This window comes from Camelus dromedarius, chromosome 5 (assembly GCF_036321535.1).
Source record: "Camelus dromedarius isolate mCamDro1 chromosome 5, mCamDro1.pat, whole genome shotgun sequence".
NCBI lineage: Eukaryota > Metazoa > Chordata > Mammalia > Artiodactyla > Camelidae > Camelus > Camelus dromedarius.
This window is the reverse complement of record NC_087440.1, coordinates 82,626,467-82,651,924: the sequence shown is the minus strand read 5'-3', so window position 1 is coordinate 82,651,924 and position 25,458 is coordinate 82,626,467. Positions and strand designations below refer to the sequence as shown.

Sequence of the window (25,458 nt, the reverse complement as noted above, 5' to 3'; positions counted from 1 at the left end):
AAACAGAACAGTCTATCTTTACTATGGAATTTTGCTGGGACTCGGGTCTGTTTTCTCCTGAGGTCCTTCTAGAGCCCTGGGTGTCACTCCTGGGAGACAGCGGGGAGATGGGTGCTGCCCAGAAAAGAACACCAGTCCAAGGAGGGAGGCGTGGACTGAATCAAAACCAGAATAAAACGCAGTGTAAACTGGGGGCACTGTTCCTGGGAGAGAAAACCTTTTCATCACTTGAGGTCACTGGTGGTTCTCCCCGTGGAGCTTGGCGACCAAGCAGAGCTGGATGGTACTAGACTTCACATCCGAGTCTGGTCCAAGGGGCTGCCTCCTTCTGGGAAGTTAAGCAGTGACCAAACGGAGAACCGCATTCTGCTCTTACTCTCTGTCTCCCATGCAGAAGCCAGAAGTCTCAGGGACCTACCTTTCTGATATTTCCGGGAATTTTCTTTTAACATCTAGCACCACTCACCTTCAGCTGAGCTGGACATGTTTCTGATGTTTGGTTTCTTCTGTAGAATCAAACTCCTTACGGCAGAGGGAAGGCAGGACTTCCGGAGGAGAGTGAAGGTCATCATGTCACTCTTGACTAGGCCGCAGGGAATCTGGGTGAGGGGACGGAGAGGAGCAGATGAGAAAGCACAGCTCCCTGGGAGGCAGGTGGCAGCTGCGGTATCAGGGCTGCTCCTGGCCCTGTCCCGGGATGGCTGCCATTCACAGCAAGTGCTCTCCCCACCCGCACCCCTTCCTCCTTCCCCGAAGGCCTCTCCACTCCTCAGAACTAGCTCAGAATCTTCGATCTCTGTGAAGCACCAACAGACTCGCGCTGGCAGGTGCAGGGCTACCTTGCCCCCAAATTATCCAAAGCATTCTCTGAGCCACTGATTTGGGCCTTGCAGTTACAGTTGGCCTGAGGTTCTACTTGACTCAGAGCCCCATTCTCTTTCCCAAGGAGACCCCAAGTGCCTAGAGGGCAGGGCCACAATTTAGGGCTCTTCCACGGGCCCCACAGCACTTATCACAGCTGAAGCACACAGCACACAACAAACCCAGTTAGGAGTTAAGGAAGAAATGCATGACTGCCACGTGCAATCACAAAGCAATTAATAGGCCGGATTTTCCGTCTACGTATGATTTCTGATACTTAGTTTTAGGTCCTAGAAGGTAGAAACTTTATGTTTTCTTCTTTATATTGCTGCTCCCACCACTGGTCTAGGCACAGGGTCTTACACAGATTTTTGGTAAATGAATCAATACTATACATTTTAAAATACAGAGATAGTTTCAAAGCTCCAAGAAATTATGCTCAGAAAGGAATCCTATAAACTGACTTCCTACACTCTAGAAAGAGAGGTGTCAATGTGTCAGCAAAATCTAGGGCTAGAGAGACACAGTGTTGGTCTCAAAGGCACAGCCCATGTCTTCCTCATCTTCCTCATCATACTACGTGCCTAGCATAGTGCCTGGCACAAAGGTGGGAGTTCCTAAGTGTTTGTTGAATGACTGACTGACTGGAGAATGGATGAAAGCAGGATTCAAGGGCAGTGTCGACAGTGAAGGTTCTGGACAAGCTTGATTTTCTACAACTCTTTCTATCTACAAAGAGCCCAATCAGATTCCAAATCACCGATTTCATCTCTAATCTGCTAGATAGAAAATCACGTAAACCCCATGGCCATTATAATGAAGAATTTGAGCATGTATAAAATCTCTAACAAACAAAACATAAAACATACTGCCCTGAAAGGGGTAAAGATATATTTTAAACTGACAGCAGGTGCTTTTGGAGCTGCAGGAACACAATGCTGTGGGGGCACAGAGGAGAGAACAGTTGGTCCCCGCGGGCTAGGGTGGGGTTGCTGGGAGGGTCAGGTGAGGTTGGATTCATACCCCAGTTGAAGATCCTGAGGCTTAAAGCAGCTGCTTTGGCAGGTCAAGCCTGTACTTGCCTGTTGGACTGAGAGAGACCGCCTGGGCTCCAGTAGGCCTGACTTCTTAGCCAAGCAGCCAAGGCTCCAGTTAAGGTCCTGGATGTCTGTGGTTCCCTGGAGTCACCGTGGAGGGCTTAGCACCTCAGCAAAGATCGAAGAGAGAACTATTTCCTAACCATGTGGGGACAGGGGCCAGACCTCTCTGATAACTGTCCTCACTTGGTATCTGGAGGAGAGAATGAAGTTTACCCCAAACGCAATGACATGGGAGACCCTACAGGTACCTGCTAGCCTTCACCCCCCGTTAGTACTCTGTAAGGCAGCAGAGGCAAGCTGGGTGCTGTTCTGCAAATAAATTATACCCAGAAGACCAAAATCTGGGAGTTACTGCCTTTTCTTTCATTTATTTATTTATTGTTTTAATATAAATTTAAGTAGATCTATGTAATTCTTGTAATAATGTTACTTTCCTAGCCTGGAGATGGATGAGTGCAGCTGGAAGACCTGCCCTGTGAAATGCATGCTGGGAGTGTGCCAGGCACTTGAATGTCACCTGCCAGGCATGCTGGGGTGGAGGTAAGAAGGCTGAGAACCCCCACCTACTGGGTCATTCCCTTGAAGGCAAGGGCCTAACAGAGCATGAAATACATGCTCATTGGCTCCTGTCAAAGAAATGCTGTCAATATACCAACTGGAGAATGCCCAGTCATAAAATAAATGATAGCACTACAACCACATAGGGGAGACCACGGTGGGCCAGGCACTGTGCTAGGCCCTTCACCCTCATTGATTTACAACCATTGGCTCCTCACCACTGCCCCATAAAGAAGGCATTGCTAATGCCACTATAGACAAGGAAACTGGGGCTCAGGGAGGTCAAAGAAGTGACTTAAAGTCCCATATATAGGAGGTGGTAGAGCCCCAATCCAAAAGCAAGTCTCAGTTCATGCTTGCTTGTTGGGTATCTACTCATCGATATCAGTGGGTCTATGTATCCATCCAGCCTCCCATCCACCATGTATCCTAGTAGGAATCACATCCTCAGTGTCTCAGGAACAGTAGGGGCCTTCTCCCTTTTCCCCACAAGGTGATTCTGGGGCCAGAGTTCAACCATATTTCTTTGTGGACTGATCCCTGAGCTCAGGCTTCTCAAGGCCTCTGTGCACTCACTGCTGAGTGGCTCAGGTGCTGCACTGCCCAGCAAGGTCTCCCTCTAGAAGTGAGGCAAGATGGGATCCAATCAGTGAGCCTTGATCAGACTCCAAGAAGCCACCTTTCTGCTGTGAGGCCCCTCTTTTCTCTTTGGAGAATAACAAACTATCAAGTCCACAAGTATCACTCCCGAGAGGTGGGGGACCCTTGGACAATCCATTCCTGAGCACAATCTGACCCACTCAAAACCCTAGTGTGAAAAAAATCTCATCAATGCCTGTCACAGATGACTCAAATTCTACCATTAGAAAGTCAGTCCTCTGCTTTACCCAAGCAATTCAGTTCTGGGAATGTAACCTCCAGATGTGTTCAAAAAGCGGATGGGATAGTGTGAGCACATGGTAGCACTATTTGTAATAGAAACAATTTAGAAACAACCTAATAGAAATTGATTAAATACACGGAGGACTGGTTAAATAGAAGAGTAGCTAAACTATGGTTACACCCACACCCTACACAGATCATACATAACTAGAAAAAAGAATGAGTTACTCTGTACCCCTCAAATGAAGCACTCTCCCGAAGATATAAAATGAACAGAGCAAGGTGAAGAATTCTATGCTGAATAACACGCACACAGCTGGTCAGTTCAAATGCAGATAGACCGGCTCTGGAAAGATGGGGAAGAGCTTGGAATCAGTGGTGGCTGCAGAGTCGGAAGACTGGGGTGATGGGGGCCTGAGCAGGAGTAGCGGCTGCCACATTATTCTATGTGAATGGGGCCCTCTGGAGTTGTGCCACAGGTGGCCCTGGTGGAAGAGGGACTTCCTGCACCTTTGAATAGCACAACATGGAAGTATTACCTAACACAAAAATGGAATTTAATTTAAACATATATTAGGAAGGTAGAATCAGGTCCTTTTTAAAGAAGTAAACATTACAATAAAATAAGTTATTCCTTATATTTCTGAGGATTTGGGTCACTCAGTTTTTTCATTCATTCAGGAAATATTTATTTAGCCCTGACCATGTGGGGTATGCTGAGTATAGGGAGGTGAGTAAAACAGAACTTATCCCCCTTTAAAGGCAAGTATGTCTGGGAGTGTGAACCCCACAGCGACAGTGACAACAGCTACCACTTAGTAAGTGCCTGCTTGGTACCCAGCATCCAGGTCCAGTCCATCACCCATCCAGGCAACGGGCATTGTGGTACAGAGCACAGTTTCGGGAGTAGATGGTCTGGATTCTGAACCTGCCTCTACACCTAAGAGGGAATCATTGACCCCCCTGAGTCTATTTTTTCATCTGTAAACAGGGACTACTAACAGTATGTTCCTCATTGAGTTATGGTGAGGATTAAATTAGCTGACACTTGTGAGGTTCTCAGAACAATTCCTGGCGGGGCCCACAGTTAGCACCGTGGAAACACTGTGCATGTTTATGGCTCCTCGCCCGCCCGGCCCAGCACCTGCTGCAGATACAGCGGGAGTGAGACAGCCCCAGCCCATGCTCACAAAGGGTTTACACCCCTGGAGACAGACATTAAACACACAATTACCATTGTGTCTGTCTCCCAGGGAAAGACAGAAAAGTAAATACGTAACTCTGCACATGCTGTTCTGAGCACTCCTGGGCCAGATGGACTGCAGGTGGAGAAGGAAACGGGGCTGAATCTGAAAGGAAGAGTAGGGCTCAGACTAGCAGAAGGGTGGGGAAGGAGGGTGCTCTCGGCCGGGGCAGCAGGAGCAAAGGCAGGGAAGCACCTGGAGGGAACCAGCTTCTGGTCCTGCGGAAGCATATGGTGCAAGAGAGGAGGTGCGGGAGCAGGGGCTGAGGAGGGGAGCAGAGGCCGGCTCACTAAGGAATTTGGGTTTATCCCCAGAGCGATGGGAAATCACAAAGGTTTTCAGCAATCAAGTGACCTGGAAAGACTTGCCTTTTATGAAGATGGTTCTGGCTACAGGTAGGGGATGGACTATGAGGCAGGCAGAGTGGAAGGCTGGCAGATGAGAGAGGAGGCCAGGCCAGAGAGATGAGCATCTAGAAAGTCTCCCTCCCAGAAAAGAACTTTGCAGGAGAGAGGCTGCCTTAGCCCGTCGTGTGCCCTGCTGGACCGGCCAGTGCTCAGCACGCTTCAGAGAGCAGCTGAGGCTGCACCCGTGAAGCGGGGGACAAGGGATCACACACACAGGGGTTTTCTATTTCCCTTCAGTTCTGCCAGGATGGGACTTTTGGCAGACTGTTTTATTCCAGCACCTACAACAGTGCCTGGCACACAGAAGCCACCCAGTAAATGTCCACTGTTGATGGGGGGTGGGGTGGGGGAAGGCAGAGCAAGCAGGACGTACAAAGACAACCAAGATGAGGCAGCCAGGGACGCAGGAGAGAAACCAGGTGGCTCAGCAGCCAAAGAAGCAAGTGCTTCAAGGAGCAATTTGTGGTCATGGAGGTCAAGGAGGATAAAGCCCAGCAGGCATCCACGGGATTTTGTAACCCATGCTCTTTCTCCGTCACTGCCATGACGGAGCCATCACGGCTCTGTTGGCCGAGAAGCACGGGGAGCACCACGTACATGCACAGATCATACTTAGGACCTGACCTTGAGGGGTACAAAAAACAGTAGAAGACACAGCCCATTTCCTAGACATTCACAGTCTAGCCAGGGAGATCTCATTATTCACAACATAGCAATTCCCAGTATTACAAAACTCCATTTCTGGTTTCTGTAGATGTCCCCTGGATCACTTCCCCAGAGTCCTACAACTTGATAATGGAAGCCTGGAATAAGTAGGTGTACAGACCTTGTCTTCACTCGTTAATTTTTGTGGTGGGAGTTGCTCGGTGTTTGCCAAGAGAGTTGCTGGTGGCAGCCTAAATACAACTGCAAATTTCCAAAATAGATGTTGCCGTGAGGAAGAAGGCATCCTAGCTGTATAAATATTTCATAAAAATGTTTTCATTGCAATAGCAGAGACACAAGATTAGGAAAGTGCTTGCAGTCGTGATTAGCATTGTCTATTAGCAGGTCAGGTGCAAGGACTCCCAATGTGCAAAGGATTGTTAACAATACAAGTATTTGCAACCAAAGCCAATGGTGGTCTCCTCTTCCTAAACAGTTCAGTCGTACAGTGATTAGGTGGAGCGGAGAGGCAGGAGTCCATGGTGGGGATAAAGGGCAGAAAGCCATGAAGGCCCAAAGTGAGGCTCAGAGCACAAGTGATGAGGAGGACACCCCCAGGGAGGGTGGCCTGGTCTGTGGGGTCAGACCCTGATCAGGGTAACGGGGTGGGGGGATTCTCCAGAGGGTCGGGGAGTGGCAGCCCAGCATGTGGTATCAGAGGGTAAGAAGTGTACCTGTGTACATGTGTGTGTGCACGTACATGTGGGCAGGGAAACATATATTCCTTAGCCCTGCCTGGGAGCAGCAACGTCTCAACAGGAATGAGCACGTCTACTGCCCAGATCTTGGATCCTAAATACCACTTTCCATTAAAGTGGATTAAGACTCCTTGGAGAAAAGGCTGATTCCAGAACTGAGCAAGGACAGAAGATGAGCCTAGAACATCCTGTCATGCCAGAAAAAGTGAGGATGTGCTCAAAGAATGATGGGCCCATATAGAAAGGTCACAGATTGAAGGGGCTCTCACCGGTCAAACTGGGGCCAGTGTGAGCTTTAAAATTAACAATGATGGAAATGGAGTGTAACTCACTAACACAGGAATCCATAAGTCCATGTGGATATAAAAAATAATTGAAGTTGATGAGGCATGGGATATTTACATAGTTTCAGAGAACCTCCCCATATCATACTAAGCGAAGCAAGTCAAAGACAAATATCACATGATACCATTTATATGTGGAATCCAAAAAAAAAGATACAAATGAACTTATTTACAAACTAGAAATAGACTCTCGGACACAGAAAACAAACTGTGGTTACCAAAGGGGAAAGGGTGGAGGAGGGGAGGGATAAATTAAGACTTTGGGATTAACATATACACACTACTATATATAAAATAGAAAAAAATTGGTACTTCCCCATTAAATACCTATTCATTACAAAGAGGAAAAGACTAACTTTATAATGGAGATAACTTGGTAGGCACCACCTTAATCATGGGATCAAAGTGAACATCATTAGCATAGGAACAAATTAAAACGGGGAAACCCTTGGCAGGGTCCAAGAAGAAGAATGCAGTATCACTGCTGTGGTATTCCTGCATCACCTGAATCTGACCATGAGGAAACCTCAGACAGACATTCTACAAAGTCTGTGATCTTCAAAAGTGTCAAGGTCATGAAAGTCAAGGGGAGACTGAGGAGCTGTTCTTCCAGACTGCAGGAGACTAAAGACATCACAAAATCCAAGACTGATTCTAAACTAGATCCTTTTGTGATAAAAGACACTATTGTGATGCTTGGCAAAACTTGGACGGGGTCTGAGGCTTCCATGCTAGTTACGAATCTGTGTTAGCTTCCTGGGGTTGGTGGTTGTGTGGTGGTTAGGTAAGAAAGTGTCTTTGTTTATATAAAGAAAAACACAGGCAAGTATGTGAAGATGATGAGAATCAGGGCAACTTATTTTTCAAGAGTTCAAAAAAAAAAAGTTTTTCTTTTCATACCTTGTTTTGCATTTGTACCTTGTAATCTTTCTGTCACTTCGTGATTGTTTCAAAATTTTTAAATGACAAGAAATAAACTAAAGAAAAATTAAATTGTAGATAAACAAAATATGGTACACATGTAAAATGGAATATTATTCAGCCCTTAAAAGGAAGGAAATCCTGTCACCGGCTACAACATGGATGAACCTTGAAGTCATCATGCTTAATGAAAAGAAGTCAGTCACAAAAGGGCAAGTACCATATGATTCCCCTTATATGAGATACATGGAATAGTCAAATTCACAGAGACAGAAAGTGGAAGAGTGGTTGTCAAGGGCTGGGGACAATGGGGAAAAGGGAGTTAGTGTTTAATGGGGACAGATTTTAAGTTAGGGATGATGGAAAAGCTCTAGAGATGGATGGTGGGGATGGTGGAACAACAATGTGGATGTTCTCAATGCTACTGAACTGTACACTTGAAACTGGTTAAGATGGTAAATTTTGTGTTATATGTATTTCACACAATAAAAAAATTAAAATAAAAAAAGGAACCTGTGTTAAGGTACGTTCACATTAAATGTTTATTTTCAAATTGTTGGTGGGAAGTGACACCAGGGTTTGTGTGTGTCTTGCCTTAAATATAAAATCTTTTCTAGCTCTGGTTCCCTGATCCAGCTCCATGGAAAGGAGCTTGTCTTGGGAAAGGAAGGTTTCTGTGCTTGCTTTACATGGCCAAACGTTAACTTTATGACTCTGTGAAAACTTGGAAAACTCTCTCTGCCAAATTTGACTGTGAATGTCCATTCTTAGAGAGTTGTGAAAGATTGGAGAGCCTTATTCTACAAAGCAAGTCTGCTTTTAGTTACTAAGTCAAATAAAGCAATCCAACCAAATGGAAAAACTCCAAGGTATGACACTACTATGGGCAAAAAGGCAAAACTTTCTGCTTCGTAGTTTGCTTGGCTTGTAAAACTGGAGCACATGTGCTTGCTTATTGAAATCAGAGGTTTTGCAATGCTCAGTCACACCAAATTCCTGTAACCACGCAACATGACACATGGAATCCAGATGCAGGTTACATGTATGATGCTACTAACAGTAAATGTCGAGTCACATGGTTTCAAGGGTGAGTCCTAGGGATAAAGCAGGAAGCTGCATTAATGTCTAGCTGCCCTTCCACTGCACACTTCGACCAATGGCATGAACTAGAAGCCTACTTCAAGGTCATTGTGAGCACCACCCCCTCGTTGGAGGAGCTGGAGGCTCCATGCATTTCCATCACTGGGAAAGGGCTTGCCGAGGGGTAATGACCTGACACGCCGCCTGCACACACAGAAGATATGTGGAACTAAATATCTAAGCATCTTGACTCTTTGGGGCTTGGTCTCTTCTTGTCAAAAGCCAGATATGTCAGGATACACATTACTTTAGCGCCTTCCAGTGCTATGATTTTCATAATCTGTAACTAGTTAGGCAATAATTTGTGAGTTGATTGTGGTATTGATTATTAAATTAAAAAATTTCCTTGTTAGCGTTTGTGCTTGTGTGTTTCTTTAATTGAGAGTAAAATTAACCTCAGTTGAGCAGTGCTTAGAATTACTGGTCTCAGAACTATACATTGGTCCAGAATCTTACTTGTGCTGCCATCTGACAGTGTAAATGTATGGAAACATATATATATATATATAATATATATATATATATATGTTAGAACCATGGCAGAAGTAAATATGATGGGACAGATATAATAACACATGTCCTTTAAACTTAATTCTCTTATGCCAAGCTTAATATAAAATTTAAAGGTTTAAAGGGTGTTATAGTTCAGAAGACATATAATTGATCTAAACCCAAATAAAAATAAGCTAAGCTCAGACAGGATCACTTACATACATCTATCGACAGCTATGCAGAGATGGCTTACATAAATGCTACAGGATGGCTCCCACTGTTCTTTCAAAGTGTCTTTCAATCCATTCAAGCTGCATCCAGAAATATTTGAGGCCTGGGCCTGGGCCTGGGCCTGTACTGTCCGAGGGTTCACAAACTGAAACCACAACCTCAGACGTGGTTCTACCCTCCCCCTGCTCTGCTTTCTGGATGAAATCCTCTGAGATTTCATTTGATGAGTATTCCTGGCCACCAAATGTCTGAGACTCAATCTCTGCCCCACAAGCTCTTTATTTCCATTGCATAAAACCAGTGACCATTCTGAGACAGGAGGGAAGCTGGCAGGGCTCAACCTTTAAAAGAATGACAGCCATCGAGGATATGACATACACTGGTTAGAATCAGCTGGGCCCAAGATGCTGGAGGATTTGCCTTCCAGTAGACCTTGAGCCTTATTATATGCTTATTGTCATACATTAGCATGCTAAATGACACACCCGTAGGCACCAAGACGGGTCCCAGGCTGGCCATAAAAGGCCAAAAAGTGGGCGGTGGCCCGATTCCTGGAAATCTCTGCCCTTCCCCAAAATAGCTGGAATAATGCTCCCACTTGTTAGCATATGAAATTACCCAGCCCATAAAAACCAACCGCTGCCCCCACAGCCCGGGCCCCTCTCCCTTCTGAGCTGGACTGCATTCAGCCTATGGAATGTGTATCTCTCTAAATAAACTTGCTTTCACTTTACTGTGGCTGGCTCTTGAACTCTTCCCTGAGAGAAGCTGAAGACGCTCACTTAGCAGCCCATCCCATTGACTCGCCCGAGACCAGGGACATGATTATCTCCCCGTGCCCCCACTCTCCTGCAACAGTGCCACACCTAGGCAGGATGGGGACAGTGTACTCCCATCTGTGGGGACAGGAACACAGGCAGTGTTAGTTTAGGGGCCACTATTGGCCCAGATGGGCAAAGCCAAAGCTCCATAAGCGAGTCTTTGGGACAACGCAGAGAGAAGCCCACTCCTCCCCTGCCCAGCCCCGGGTGCCCTTTGAGGGAGAGAGTGCTATCAGGGACCTCAGATCTCAAGGGGCCATCCTAAAGTGGTGCCTTCTCCCCCAGCCACGTGGTTGACACGTCTGGGAGCCCCGCCCTTGCGGGGTCCTGCCGCGCATGGCAGCCAGAACTGAGCAGAATCCTGGGCTCTCCCCAGCTGGGTGTATTTCCATGGGAACGGCTGGGCGGTGTGCTCCATCTATTTCTATGGTACCTATCACCATGGCACCTACTTGCTCTGAAAAACACAGGCTAAAAAAAGAACATAAAGAAAAGGGGGACAAACTGCTTCCCTGCAGTCACCTTCTCCCTCAGCTGTTGTCACACCTTACGACTGCTCATGTGAACCTCTGCATCCCCAGTTCCTGTGTTTTTGTTGTAGGTGGCCTTAAAAAATAACAGGCTTACTATCAGTGTCAGCATCATCTTGGGGGTGATGTGGTCTGAGGCTCCAGGAAGTTTGCAATCTACTTGCTGCAGACAGAAAATTCCTGGGGTGGAGGGAGCCCACACAGGAAGTGACTCCTCTGGGGCTTGTTCAGATATTGGGGGGGCGGGAGGAAGAAGTGGGGAGGAGAGGAAAGAGATGGTGACCTCAGTGTACACAGGTGACCCAAGAAAAGATCTGTCTTTATTCCAACCAAGTGGGTCAGGAGCACCTGGGACATTCTTTCTGGAGAAAGGTCCACAAGGCCAAACAGCCTCCCTGAAGGCTTTCCCTAAATTAAAGGTCACCTTTCACAGCGGAGCAGTTAATCCAGTCTCTGGAGTCAGAACTTGACTTCGAACCCTAACTCAAGTCACTTGCCAGGCATGTGAGATCGATGGGCAACCTCCAGGAGGGGAACGTCCTCGTCTGTAAAACGGAGATGAGAAGACACACCCTCAGGGACAAGCCAGTTGCTGCGACCTCAGCTGTCATGGCCGTTCCTTGCTTTGCTCATCTATAAAATGGGGAGAGTAATCACATCTGCCTTGAAGGAACTTTGTTTTCGAGGAGACACTAAAGTGCTGAGCAGAACACTCATAGCTGCTGGAGAGAAGGGTGTGGGGAGGAGGAGGACAGCGATGACAGCCAGGACAAGGACGCTCAGCCTGCCCTGGTTCTCCAGGGCCTGACTTCCGGCCCTCAGTCCCAGTGGGGCAGGTACAAACAGGGCCCCCATTCAGAGTAGCCCCTGCCTCTGGACTCCCTCATTCATCAGTGTCACATTGTTGTGCCTGAGGACAAGCTTGTGCTCTGAAGTGGGTGTCACCATGCAGAAGGGTCATCAGCCTGGGCGCTGCTGTCACACACTGACAGTGGAGTTCTCAGGAATCACAGAAAATCCCAGCATGGTGCCCTGCTTGTGGGCTTGGGAACAAGCAGCCCTGGGGGCTCCAGTCTCCCCCTGCCATCTATTAGCTGAGGGACTTCCCTTCCCTTCCCTCCCCCATCCGTGAATGGGGTAATGTTTCCATCTCAGCAGGAGGTTGGGAGCACTAAAGGAAACACAGGAAACCCTCTAGTCCAGAGTCAGCACTACTGGGCTCCCTCCTCTTCTAACCCCCACACTGAATGTTTTAAGGCGGAGTGGATAGTCTATTTAATGAATAAAGGATTAGTCTTTGTAACAGAAGGAAACGGGCTCATTTCCTGAATTTGCCGGTGGTGCTCGTATGTGCTGCAGTGAACCTCCCAGGCTCACACAAGACCCCAGGCCCCAGAGGCTGGCATGGTCCCTCCAGTTCCCCCACTTCTCTCTCAAGCGGTCCATTTCTCATAACTCCCCCTGGAGAATACTCTGCTCTCCCAGACAAGTCTGTGGGTTCACTCTCATTCATGTCTTCCTCAACCCTTTTTACTTTATAAAACCACCTTCCCAATTTGTGGGCACTGTGGCTGTCTTCCTGTCAAATCCCACATTTGGGGAGCCATGTGCTTCCAAGGAACTGTTCCCTACTCCAGAGCTACTCTGGGGATAGAACATGTAAACCGAGCTAAGCCAATCATGTAATTCCATTCCCCTGCGTGCAGGGATTGGTTCATGTGGCCTAGACTGGTCCAATCAGAATGGCTCTTGGGACTTTTCCTGAGAATGGGGGACAGAAGGCCTTCAGGGGCGACGGAGGTGAGGCTTGGACTGCTCCAGCCATTCGACCATGAATCCTACAGGCAAAGCCAGCCTGCAGGTAAAGCTGACACATGACGAGTACCAACTAAAGCTCTGCCAGGAACTAGAGCTGCGGCCGTGATGGCATTACGAACACCGAGAGCGTCTCAAACTTGCCTTACCTCTGAACTTCTTAGTTCTATGAGTCAATCAACCCCATCTGTGTTTCAACCAATTTCAGTTGGACTTTCTATAACATGAGGATAAAAAGCACCTGGAACATCACTTGCTCTCTAGCTCCAGGGCCCTCACCTCGTTCAGAGCTCCATTCCAAAGTTAGGTCCTGAAGGAAGTCCACCTGATTCTATTTCCTCCTATGCACTGTTCATTAAGTACTGACCATATATGTGATCCCAACAATAAAATCCTTTGAGATTGGTAGTGTCTCCATTTTCCCAAAGAGGACACTGAGGCCCAAAAGGATGGGAAGTCATTTTCTCCCAGGCTACACATTTAGTAGTGGGTAAGACCACAATTAGAAATGAGGGCCTGTGTGATACGTTAACTATTAATAAGTTTTGATTTCTTTTCCTAAATGTTGCAATTCCCCAGTTGGATTATAAAGTTCTTAAGTCCAAGGCTATTTTTATTTCCTACTTTGACCATCCATTGTAGTTACTTGAGAAGTGTTTGTTACCAATTGGTCAACGGAACCTCCTGCAGCCCGGAACACCCTGACTCAGGGGCCTGACAATGCCCGGAGGTCTGCTGAGTAATTTAAAAGGACCAGGCACTGGGCTAAGTGACTGACATATGTAATCTCATTTTTGGAAAATGGTTCATTGTGATTACGTTATTCTTGGACCCAATGGCAAGTGGCCTTTCACCAAGGCCTGGAAGTGCAACCTGTTTGGATTGGAAGTGGAGGATCTATTCCAAGGAACAAACACAGAGGGCAGGGGTCCCTTCCAGAGGCACACGGCTAGGTGGAAAGGACAAGGACTCAGTTTGATTCCTGGCCCTACTTATTATCTGGGTGGTGTTGGGCAAGTTACTTTTTTTTTTTAATTGAAGTATAGTCAGTTACAATGTGTCAATTTCTGGTGTACAGTATAATGTCCCAGTCATGTATAGACATACATATATTCCTTTTCATATTCTTTTTCATTAAAAGTTATTACAAGATATTGAATATAGTTCCTTGTGCTATATATACAGAAGAAATCTGTATTTTTACCTATTTTTATATATAGTGGTTAACCTTTGCAAATCTCTAATTCCCAAATTTATCTTTTCCCACCCCCTTTTCCCTGGTAACCATAAAATTGTTTACTATGTCTGCGAGTCTGTTTCTGTTTTGTAGAGGAGTTCATTAGTATCCTCTTTTTTCTTTTCTTTTTTTTTAGATTCCACATATGAGTGATATCACATGGCATTTTTCTTTCTCTTTCTGGCTTACTTTGACTTTTATGCTTTAGTTTTCTCATTTGTCAAATGAAGATATAATCCCAACACCTCTCAGGGTTGTTGGAAGATTGAATCGTATCAAACACCCAGCATAATGCCTGGCAGTTTTGCTCTTTCCCCCACAGTATTTCTTCTTTGCTGGGCACTAACCAGTGGCTGGCCCTCTCACAGGCATCTGTCCCCACCCCCTGCAATGGACGGTGGCCAACCCCACCCAGTTGCCAAAGAGATATAGAAGTCCCAGAAAACACTGGCCATCAGGTGGGGAGAAGTTTCCACCCCATTCCTTGCCAAACAGATTTGCTGCCAGAAAGCCAGAGCACACCCAGGAATGGTTGTAGCCCAGGCTGCTGTGTTTCATTGCAAATTCATTGTGTTTAGATGATAACTAAGCCTTTTTCCTTTTGCCTCTGCCTAGCAAGCCGTGACCTGTTCCAGATCTGACAGGTTGAGTACCGGGTCTGACTTATTAAAGAAAGAAAAGGGGACTTGCTGGGTGGCTCAGGACGCACTCTCAATTAGGATGTGCAGTCATTCCTCCGAGCAGCCAGCCTTCCCTTAGATGGTGCGTGTTAGTATATAACCAGCGTACACTCACTCAGGGTTGCTCATCAGCAAAGGGGACCCTTACGTGGCTTTAGGTAAATTTGGTAGAGCAGCATTTCTCTGGGGCTTAGTTGAGGGGAGGGTAAGGAAGCTTCAGAAGAGATAAGGTTCCTTTACATTTTATCACCTCTTCTAATCTCCTCTTGAACCCAAAGAATGTGGGTAGGCCCAGCACTTTGTTCCACTCCAGAATGAGGCTTCTGGTGCTGAAGAGTTACACCCTTCTGCTGGAAGCAGTTCAGTTTCTATTTATGGGAGATAGTGTTCTCAAAGTGGACACCTGCATCAGAGTCCTAGCATTCTTGATAAAAAAATACAAATGTCTGGCTCTATGGATTCCTCTTGAATTAGTCTCTGTGTGAAGGACTGAGAATCTTGAGTAGCAGTTAATAAAGTGGGTTTTACAGTCAGATATATACAGATTAACTCTCAGCTCCAGCGTCACTACCTACTACCTGTGGACCTTGGGTGTGTAACCTCTCTGGGTCTCAGTTTTGTCACCTGTACAAAGGGAACGCTGAACAGTCAAGGGATATGGAGCTCACGTGCTTGTTATAAGGATGAGATGAAATAACATGTATTTAGCGATGCTTGGCATATAGTAAACTACAGTAAATGTTGACTATGTGATAACTCTTCAAAAAGTCTTGGGACTCTACCAAAGGAATAAAGTTGGCCATCACAACCAGTGTCAAGATCCCTGCTAGTACTTTTTACTGGTAAAGATTTTGATAAGTCTACAGACCAGCAACCAGACCGGAAGGATATTATGAGCCATATAAACTCCCCCAGGACGCTCCTCTGCACCTCAGCAATGGGCCAGCCAGGAGAGGGCAGCAAGAGAAAGCCAGAGGCCAACTCTGCAGCTATTAGAATCACGATGCTTACGTGTAAGGGGTACCTATGTGGTGTGTCCAGGTTGGTACTAACTGCAGAAGACACTAAGTCTCATGGATGCAGGTGTGGCAGCGTGGATCACACGCTGGGCGGGTGTACATCAGCACTGTGAGAGGTGGCTGTCTATCTGACCCTAGACTCCACAGATTATTTCCTTTAGGAAATCATACAGCATCACTGTATTGTAGGAAGCAGCAAAACTTAATTGAGACGTAGATCTGGGAGACAGTCTAAACCAGGGGTTGGCAAGTTTTCTGATATGGCCTGTGAGCTAAGAATGGTTTTTGTATTTTTAAAGCGCTGTTAAAAAGGACGAGGAGGAGGAAGGGGTGAAGAAATAATAACAGCATGATAGTTAATTGTGTGCCTCAACTTGACTGGATCAGAGGGTACCCACGTATGGGGTTAAACATTACCTGTAGGTGTGTCTGTGAGGGCATTTTCAGATGAGATTAGTGTTTGAATTGATAGACTGAGTCAAGAAGATCATCCTCCCTGCTGCGAATGGGGATCACCCAGTCCAGTGAGGGCCTGGAAGAGCAAATGGGCAGAGGAAGGGAGACTGCTCTCTGCCTGCCTGTGTGAGCTGAGACATTGGTCTCCTGCCCTGTGACAGGGACTTACACCAACAGAGTTCCTGGTTCTCAAGTCTTCGGACTTCTTCTGGAACTGCACCACCGGCTCTCCTGGGTGTCCAGCTTACAGATACCACATTGTGGCACTTCTCAGCCTCCACAGGATATATATAGAGAGCCAATTCCATCTCTCTCTCTATATATATATCCTATTGGTTCTGTTTCTCTGGAGACCCATGACTAATACAGAGATGTATGCGTTGCACGAAACCTAAAATATTTACTATCTAGTCCTTTACATAAAAATTTGTTGAGTCCTCATCAAGCCTACTCAGGAGCTGACTGTTTAGCACATAGTCTTAATATAATTCAAAATTATGGTCTAAATATAATTCAGAATCATGCTCCATCAGAAGCACAAATCCTCAAATGCTGCTGATGTATTACCAAGTCAGCAAAAGCCACTGATCTGCTATCCTTATTTAGGCAGGAAACAAAGTTTATCTGGATCAAAGGAACCCGCAGGACCAAAAGAAGACAAGGACAAAACAGGACAGGAAAGTGACAGGCTAATCTAACTCATGAATATAGATGCAAAAAATCCCAAACTGAATATCAGCAAATTAAATCCAGCAGTGGATCAAAAAAGTTATCACAAAAATATCATAACCAAGTTGCGATTACGCCAGGAATATAAGGTTGGTTTAATATTAGAAAAATGGTTAATATAATTCATCATATTCCCAGATTAAAGGTAAGGAATTTACCATCTCAATAAACTCAGAAAAAAATTAATGGCACTTAACATCCACTAAAAATTTAACGAACTCAATTAGTCTGAACGAGCCCTTAATAAAGAACATCTATCAAGAAGAGAAAAAAGAACAAAAAACTTGTACTTAATTATGAAATGTTGAAAGCATTCCCTTTAAGAGCTGAAACAAAGCCTAAGATGTCCCATCATACCAGCCTATGTAGCAGAACAAGCAGAAGAAGAAAAAAAAGCAAATATAAGTGTGTAAAGATTGGAAAGGAAGGGAAAAAACTTGCAAGTCTTATGATTATCAGCATGGAAAATCCAACTTTCTATACAAGTCAATTATTAAAATTAGTAAGAGAGTTCGGGAAGGTTTCTAGGTACAAAATCAATGTGTAAAAGTAAATTGCATTTCTATTCACCAGGAACGGCTAGAAAATGTAATTTTAAAAGATACCACCTATAATAGCATGAACAAATACCAAATACCCATGAGTAAATCTAACAAAATACGTGAAAGCCCTTTATAGAGAAAAATTTTATTACAAGTTTGAAATAAAAAATCTAAACAAATGTTCAAGGAAGACTGGACATTGTGAATACATCATTCCTCTCCAAACTGATATTCTAGGCAATTTCATTCAAAATCCTAACAAGTTTTTTTAAAAGGAACTCAACAAGCTGATTCCAAATTTTACTTGGAAGAGCAAAAAGCCAAGAGGAACAACAGACAAGTGTCTGTTGGCAGGGGTGGGGGTGGGAGCTGGGCGGTAAGGAGGCAGTTCCTATACCAGGTATCAAAACTTATTATAATACCATAGTAATTAAGATTGGATGAAATCCCACAACCCAACAGCAAAAAAAGCTACACAAAACAAAACAAAAAAACAAAAAATAAGCAACCCAATGAAAAACTGGGAAATGATTTGCAAAGACACTTCTCCATAATGTTGCTGTTAATAGCAGGGTGTATGTACATTTTTGAATTAATTTTTATTTTGTGGATGGCTTTATTCCTTTGATAACTATGTAAGTTTAAAAGCTAAAGGTCTAAACGTTCTTAGAAACAATGAACAGTACATGTATGTAAATTTAAAAATATATGTGCAGTGAAAAAAAAAATGAGCTATCAAGTCATGAAAGACATGGAAGAAACTTTAAAGACATATTACTAAGTGAAAGAAGCCAGTCTGAAAAGGCTGCAAATCGTACAATTCCAACCAAATGACATTCTGGAAAAGGCACAGCTACAGAAACAATAAAAAGATCATGCTTTCCAGGGGCTTGGGGAGAGGGAAGGAGGGATGAATAGATGGAGCACAAGGGATTTTTAGGGCGATAAAATTATTCTGTATGATACTCTAGTGGTGGCTATATGTCATTATGCATTTGTCAAAGCCCACAGAATGTACAACAGCAAGAGTTGAGAACCCTAATGTAAACTACGGACTTCGGCTGATAATAATATGTCCATGTTGGTTCATCGATTGAAACAAATAGGCCACACTGATGAGGGATACTGAGGATAGGGGAGTCTATATGTGTGGGGGGGGAGGGCTGTGTGGGAACTCTGTATTTTCTGCTCAATTCTGCTGTAAACCTGAAACTGCTCTAAAAAAAAAAAGTCTATTAAAAACAAAAACAAAAACAAAAAAGACACTTCTCCAAAGAAGATATACAAATGACCATCAGTACATGAAAAGATATTCAACACAGAAATGCAAATAAAAACCACAATGAGACAACATTTCATTAGGATGGCTATTATAAAAGAAAGGAAAGAAAAGAGAAAACCAGAATATAACACATATTGGCAAGGATGCGGAGAAACTGGAACCTACGTTCATCGCTGGTGGGGATGTAAAATGGTGTAACCTCTTTGAAAACAGTATAATACTTTCTAAAAAAATTAAGTATTGAACCACAGTTCCGCTTCTGAATATATAACCAAATTGAATGAAAAGCAGGGACTCAGACAGACACCTGCTTTTCATTCAATTTGGTTATATATGTTTATAGCAGTGTTATTCACAATAGCCAAAAGGTGGAAGCAATCCAAATGTCCATTAATGGATGAATGGATAAAAAAGTATGTGGTACACACATATAATGAATATTATTTAGCTTTAAAAAGGAATAAAATTCTGATATATGCTGCAACATGAGTCAACATTGAAGATATGTTAAGTGGAATAAGCTAGACATAAAAGGACAAATACTATGTGTTTCTACTTATATGAGGTATCTGGAACAGTCAAATTCATAAAGACAAAGTAGAATGCCAGTTACTAGGGGCTAGGAGGAAGGGGGAATGAGGTGTTATTATTTAATGGGGACAGAGTTTCAATTTGGGATGCTAAAAATTTCTGGAGATGGATGGTGGTGATGGTGATGGTGATGGTTACACAACAATGTGAATGTACTTAAAGCCACTGACCCATACTGTTAAACACAGTTAAGATGGTACATTTTATGTTATGTATATTTTAGCACAATAAAAAAGGTTGAGTGATATTAGAGCAGAAACAAACAAATGTATCAGTAGAGCAGTACAAATAAGCATGACTCAAAGTGCGACTGTACAGCGGTTACCATTGTTTGTCACAGGCCCCACAATCAGCACGGAAGTGAATGGCAAGCATTCAGAAAATTTCATAGCATTTGATAGAGTGAGTTTATGTCTGTTGAATCTAATAAGAAATAACTGGGGCCTTTCTTTTATGTGTCTTTTTTCATTTTGCTTTTCTAGTAATTAATTTTTATTATATTTACAAGAATATTGTTCTGCAATGGATTATGGGCAAAACTGGAGTTCAACACAGAAAGCTTGAGAGTTCAGGGGGTAAAAAACCCACTCGTATGTGGAACGTGATTTCTGACCGAGAGGACATGGCAGATAAGTGAGGGGAAAAGTAAAAATAGAAGTCTATTAGAACCATCACAAAAATCAAATCCAGACAGATTAGACACTTAAATATAAGATTAAATACTAAATATGAAGGACAAAATAAGAAATTTTTAGAAGAGAATGGAAAAGAGTTATTTTTATGACCTCAAGTTGGGACAGTTTTCTTAGACAAGATAAATTTGACATGAAAATTAAGAGCTTCCGTTCAAAATCACCATAAATAAAATGCAAAGAGAAACCCAAACTGCAAGTAGATATCTGAACATTTGTAGATATTAACTACTATAAATAAAATAGATAAACAACAACTTTATACTGTATAGCACAGGGAACTATAGTCAATATCTTGTAGTAACTTATGGTTAAAAAGAATATGAAAATGAATACATGTATGTTCCTATATGATTGAAGTACTGTGCTGTACACCATAAATTGACACAACATTGTAAACTGACTATACTTCAATAAAATATATTTAAAAAATTAACACAGGATTATAATCTAGAATATATAAAGCATTCTTATGAATCAATTTAAAAAAATGCCAACAGCTCATTAGAAAACAGAGGAAAAGACAAACAGCCATTTCACAATAGAGGGAAAAAAACAGATGGTCCGTAAACATGAAAAGATCCTCCACTTCAATAGTAATCAAATAAATGCAAATTATAACTTTAACGAGACATAGGTCACACCTCACTGGATTGGTAAAAATTAAAGTTGACTTCTAGTGCAGATTGTTACAGTCACTTTAGGAAAATAATTAGCAATATCCTGTAGAGTTGAAGATGGGGGAGCACACTTCAGCCTCGCAAGTCCACTCATAGGTATGTACTCTAAAGACCTGAATAGATACATGCAATGTGAGACAATCCTATACTGGAGTATTATACAGCAGGAAAAAGTAAACTGCAGCTACTTGTTTCAACACAAATGAATCTCAAAAACATAATGCTGACTAACAGAAGTCATGGGAAAATATACATTGTATTCTTAAATACAGCATTAAAAATAGGTATCTGTGCTCTGCAAAACCGAAAAATAGAATGCTTAGAGATTTAAGCGTGTGATGTGTATGTGTGTGTGTGTGTGTAGTAAAACTGTAAAGAAAAGCATGGGATGATGAACACAGTTCATCTGTACAGTTTCCTTCTGACAGGATACGTGTTTGGGAAGGAGCATTCAAAGGCTCCTAAGAAACTGACACAGTTCTATGTCTTAACTTGGATGGTGGGGCAGGTGTTTGTTTTACAATTCTTAAGCTGAATATATGGTTATATGTACGCATATGTATTTCACATTTTTTTTAATTAAAAGAAAGGATAAAAAGTGTCTCCAGGGCTGGGTAAGAATGTGGACAGAGGGTCAAATCCCCTGTGGGTACAAGTAAAGACTAGGCAGGTTGCCTGCTCTTGACAAAGAGAAAAATGCAAATTAAGAGCCTGCTCAGAGGCCTGGCCCTTGAACACTTATTTTTATCACCCCAGCATTTTTTTCCTTTCAGAAATTGTCTTTCCTCCAACCCAAGGGTGGGGGTTGTCATTCATGTGTTATTACCTGTCACATCAATGGTGGGCATGTGACTCAGGCCAGCTAATGAGGGTATTTCTACTTGTCTGGCCTCAGTGGTTAATACAGGGATGAGCAGAGGTCACCAGCCAGCCCAATCAGAGCCAGCCCTGCCCTTCTGGTGGAACAATCAAGAAAGAGGTGGGATTGCTATATGTAAATGCATAAGCCAAGAGCTCCATGAAAATCAGGCTGAAAATGAGGCCAGCAGAGAGAAAAGCAGAAAGGAGGATTAGAGTGTCACAGAGGGGCAGAGAGAGGAGGTAAGGGAGAGAGAGAAAGTCCTCACCCTGTCATTTGAGTGTCTGGATCCAGCCATTCCTGATTCCCATTAAGTAGACAGTTATAGATCCAGTTGCAATCAAAAGTGTCCTACGTAGCATAGAACTTTGTACAAGGAGCAGGGATGTGTGAATGACAGACCCTAACAGGTGAAATTGGCTGTGTTGGGGTGGGGAGCAGGGCCATGTGGAGTTTCCCATCCCTGACCAGGAAGTGAGCAGTGAGCAGTATCTGTTAAGTGGAGCAAAGTCACTAAACTCTCTCCTTGAATCTGGTGAGTCAAACCACATACCTAATTAGAGTGGAAATTTAGAAGAATTGTTTTTTTAAAAAAAGCCAGGTTACCGGGATGTGTTGGACATTTCTTCAGCCTTTTGTGAGGTTCCTTGAGAAAAGACACATGAGTCTCAGCTGGTATTTCTGAAAGCAGGGAAAAGGGAAAACAAAGCCTCTTTCTGCCTGTGGCCACTAATTTAACCAAGCTGAGAGCCAGAAAATAATTTTTTTTTAGGATTGCAACAGTCAAATCCCTGCCCTAGGCTAACGCTGGCGCAGGCACAGGCTTGAAGAAGGAAAGCCCAGCGGGAGACAGGAGAGGGACTTGGAGAGGGCTTCCCCTCCAGCAGCTCCCGCCGGGCACTCCCGGCCTGACTGAAGTGGCCGTTGCCCCAGTGTAGACAGCTGTCCACTGGGGAAGAGCCTGCAGCTAAGTGGCCAGATTAGCCCTGCCTCCCCCATCCCCCAACCCAGTGTGTCCAGGGCAGAGGCCAAATGGACGAAGTCTGAATGAAGGCTGGGAGAGGGCAGAGCACAGAGATGGTTGTCAGGAGGCAGACACAGAGAGGACAGGGTCCAGATTCCAGAGCATGACTTGACTGGAGTCAGGCTCTGGTTGCCTGCTTAAGGAGTTATCAGAAAACTAACTTCCCAGCAACTGTCTAAGACTTTGAGAGAGTCATACTGCCAGAGACATCCCAGTCTCGCAAACCACAGCACGACATTGCTCCATCACCAGGGCCCGATCCGACCTCCGTACTTCCATCCTCAAACAATGGCCTGCTAGAGTATACAGCTTCCAGAAGGGACATTCTCTCTGATGCTACCCATGGAGGGCAGTGGACAAGGGAGAGTCTTTCAGAGACAGAATCCCAGGCACCCCTGTCTGACTCCGGAACTCAAATCTTCCAGGGGATATGAAGTGGCTCCTTGTCAATCCTCTTCTGTACGAGCCTGGATGAGTGACTGCATCATGATGTTTCCCCTCCTCCTCTTTAATAAATGCAAGTAGTTTTTATTCCAAGTACCTTACTTTTTCTCCACTATTAAATGCCGGGGGTGTTTAAATTGATCATTTAGCTGTCAGTTGACAGATTATTAAGAGCAACATCCAAACCTGATCAAAAAGAATGATCAGTTTTGCTTTTATATGGGCAGCCTGTGTCAGGTTGGGGAGGAGTGGTGCATTTCTGAAATTGTATGTGTGGGAAAGAGCATGCTAGGAAGTCAGGGAGCGCAGTGGAGTGGTTATCTCTTTCTGCCCTGTAATGGGTTGAATTATGCCTCCACTCCACCCCCACCCCCGAGAGAAATGCCCATGTCCTAACTCCTAGTACCTGTAAAGGTGACCTTATTTGGAAAAGGGATCTTTACAGATGTTATTAAACACAGGGTCTCGAGATGAGATCATTATGGATTCACTGAGTGGGCTCTGAATCCAATGACAACTGTCTAGAAGAGAAGAGAGAGACAGAACAGGAGAATCACAGGACGGGTGGTCACGTGAAGATGGAGTTTGGGACTGACTGGAATGATGAGCTTTAAACCAAGAAACACCAAGGATTCCCTGGGGCCAAAGAAGCTGGAAGAGCCAAGGAAGGATTATGCCCTACAGTCTTCAGAGGGAGTGCAGCCTTGTCGACACCTTGATTTAGAACTTCTGCCTTTCAGAACTGTGGGATAATAAATTTCTGTTGTTTTTAGCCACCAATTTGTGCTGATTTGTTGCAGCAGCCCGAAGAGACTAACACATACCCAGACATTTTTGAGACTGTCCCTCTCCTGGCGGGGCTGTCAATCACTCTCTCAGAGCTAGGTGACCTATCAAAATACCCCATCCCCATGATCACAGTGTTTGGTCTGGGGACAGTAACTGCAATGGACTGAATGTTTATGTGTCCTCAGAATTCATATATTGAAATCCTAACTCCCAATGTGATGGTGTTAGGAGGTGGGGCCTCTGGGAGGTGATTAGGTCATGAGAGTGGAGCCCTCATGAATGGGATTAGTGCCCTTCTATAAGACCCAAGAGAACTCTCTTCCCCTTCCACTGTGTGAAATCATAGCGAGAAGACAGCCACCTGTGAACTGGGAAGTGGGCTTCCACCAGACAGCAAATCTGCCAGTGCCTTAATCCTGGACTTCCCAGCCTCCAGAAATGTGAGAAATACATGTTTACTGTTTAAGCCACCCAGTCTGTGCTATTTTTATTTTAGCAGCCCAAACCAACTAAGTCAGTCATCGGAGAGAGCTGGCCTGAAAAGAAGCCAACAGAGAAGTGAGCAGAGATAGGGGTACAACAGGAGAGATGGGTCTTAATGATGCCATCTCTGGACCTAGAAAGAACCATGCCTAAATGCAGGTCTCCCTCCAGCCTTTTCAGTTAGTAAATTCATCTTTTTTGCATGTCAGTTTGAGCTGGGATCTTCGCTTGCAAACTTCCCAGGTCCTGATCTGCATATTCTCTCAGGTGGCCATCCCAGCAGATCTGCGCAGCCATGTGAAAGCCCCGGCTTAAAGGGGCAGCAGAAGTAGAGGTCCCTCTTGGTGACGTGCACAAGGCTCCTGATAGGTCCAGTTCTCAGAGTCTGGGCCATTGGACCTGCCTCAGCTGAACAGGCAGCCAGTTACCTTATTCAACGTGCTCTATTAATTACGAAAGATTAGAAAGAATCTCAGTCATTGCAAAGAGCAGATTCACAGCAAGAACATTACATGTGCAGCAGGTAACATTGCATCATAACAAACAAAGAATGTTGCTCGCTCATGTTCTGTAAAACATTGAAGATTTACTTCTGTTCAGCCACAGAATCAGACTGAGTTACAACCAGCCCCTCTGGGACACGAGTTTCCCTGGCAAATGCACCGTCACCTCCCAGCAGCACTTTCTCCAAGCCTCCGTGTGCTCCTGGTTGAGGAAAGCTGTGCTGTATTCAGAAATTCTAAGCTACCTCAAATCAAAAAGCAGCTGCCCCCACAGGCACCCCAGTTCCTACCTCAAGCCTTAAACCTTGCTGCACAGTGACTCCCAGAGCCAAATGTAGTAACACAATGAATGCAGAAACCCCAGAGTAAAGAGAAGGCAGCAAGGAGGAGGGATACACAGTGCTTCCTTTTGTTTAACTCCTTGGGAGTGAGTTTCATTCTCAGTTGGCTGGGTGTGCAGCTTCCAAACATTTGACTATGAAAGCCAAATGATGCTTGCATTTAAAAATCAGACACAACTTGAAGAGTTGTTACAATGAACCTTAACCTGATGCATCAGGCTTTGTGAGTAAGAGTTAAAAGTCTCTGAAAAAATGGTTAGTTTCCTTTACCATTGACGGAGCCCCTTCTGTGTGTTAGGCAACATGCTTAAGCGCCGGAACTGCCAGTGGGAAAGAGGCATGTGACACTGTGATGACA

General features: G+C 44.4%; 1 protein-coding gene across 10 annotated transcripts in view; it reads right to left on the bottom strand.

Moving 5' to 3' along the window:
• The window catches only part of DGLUCY (D-glutamate cyclase), a 120,163-nt gene that overhangs the window by 48,197 nt on the left and 46,508 nt on the right, over positions 1-25,458 (bottom strand). For all 10 annotated transcript variants that reach the window (XM_031454186.2, XM_064486197.1, XM_010988188.3 and 7 more), the window contains one exon: positions 467-599. In XM_031454186.2, the coding sequence (XP_031310046.2) occupies positions 467-572 (106 nt within the window). In that variant the 5' untranslated portion in view covers positions 573-599. The remainder of the gene's footprint in view (positions 1-466; positions 600-25,458) is intronic.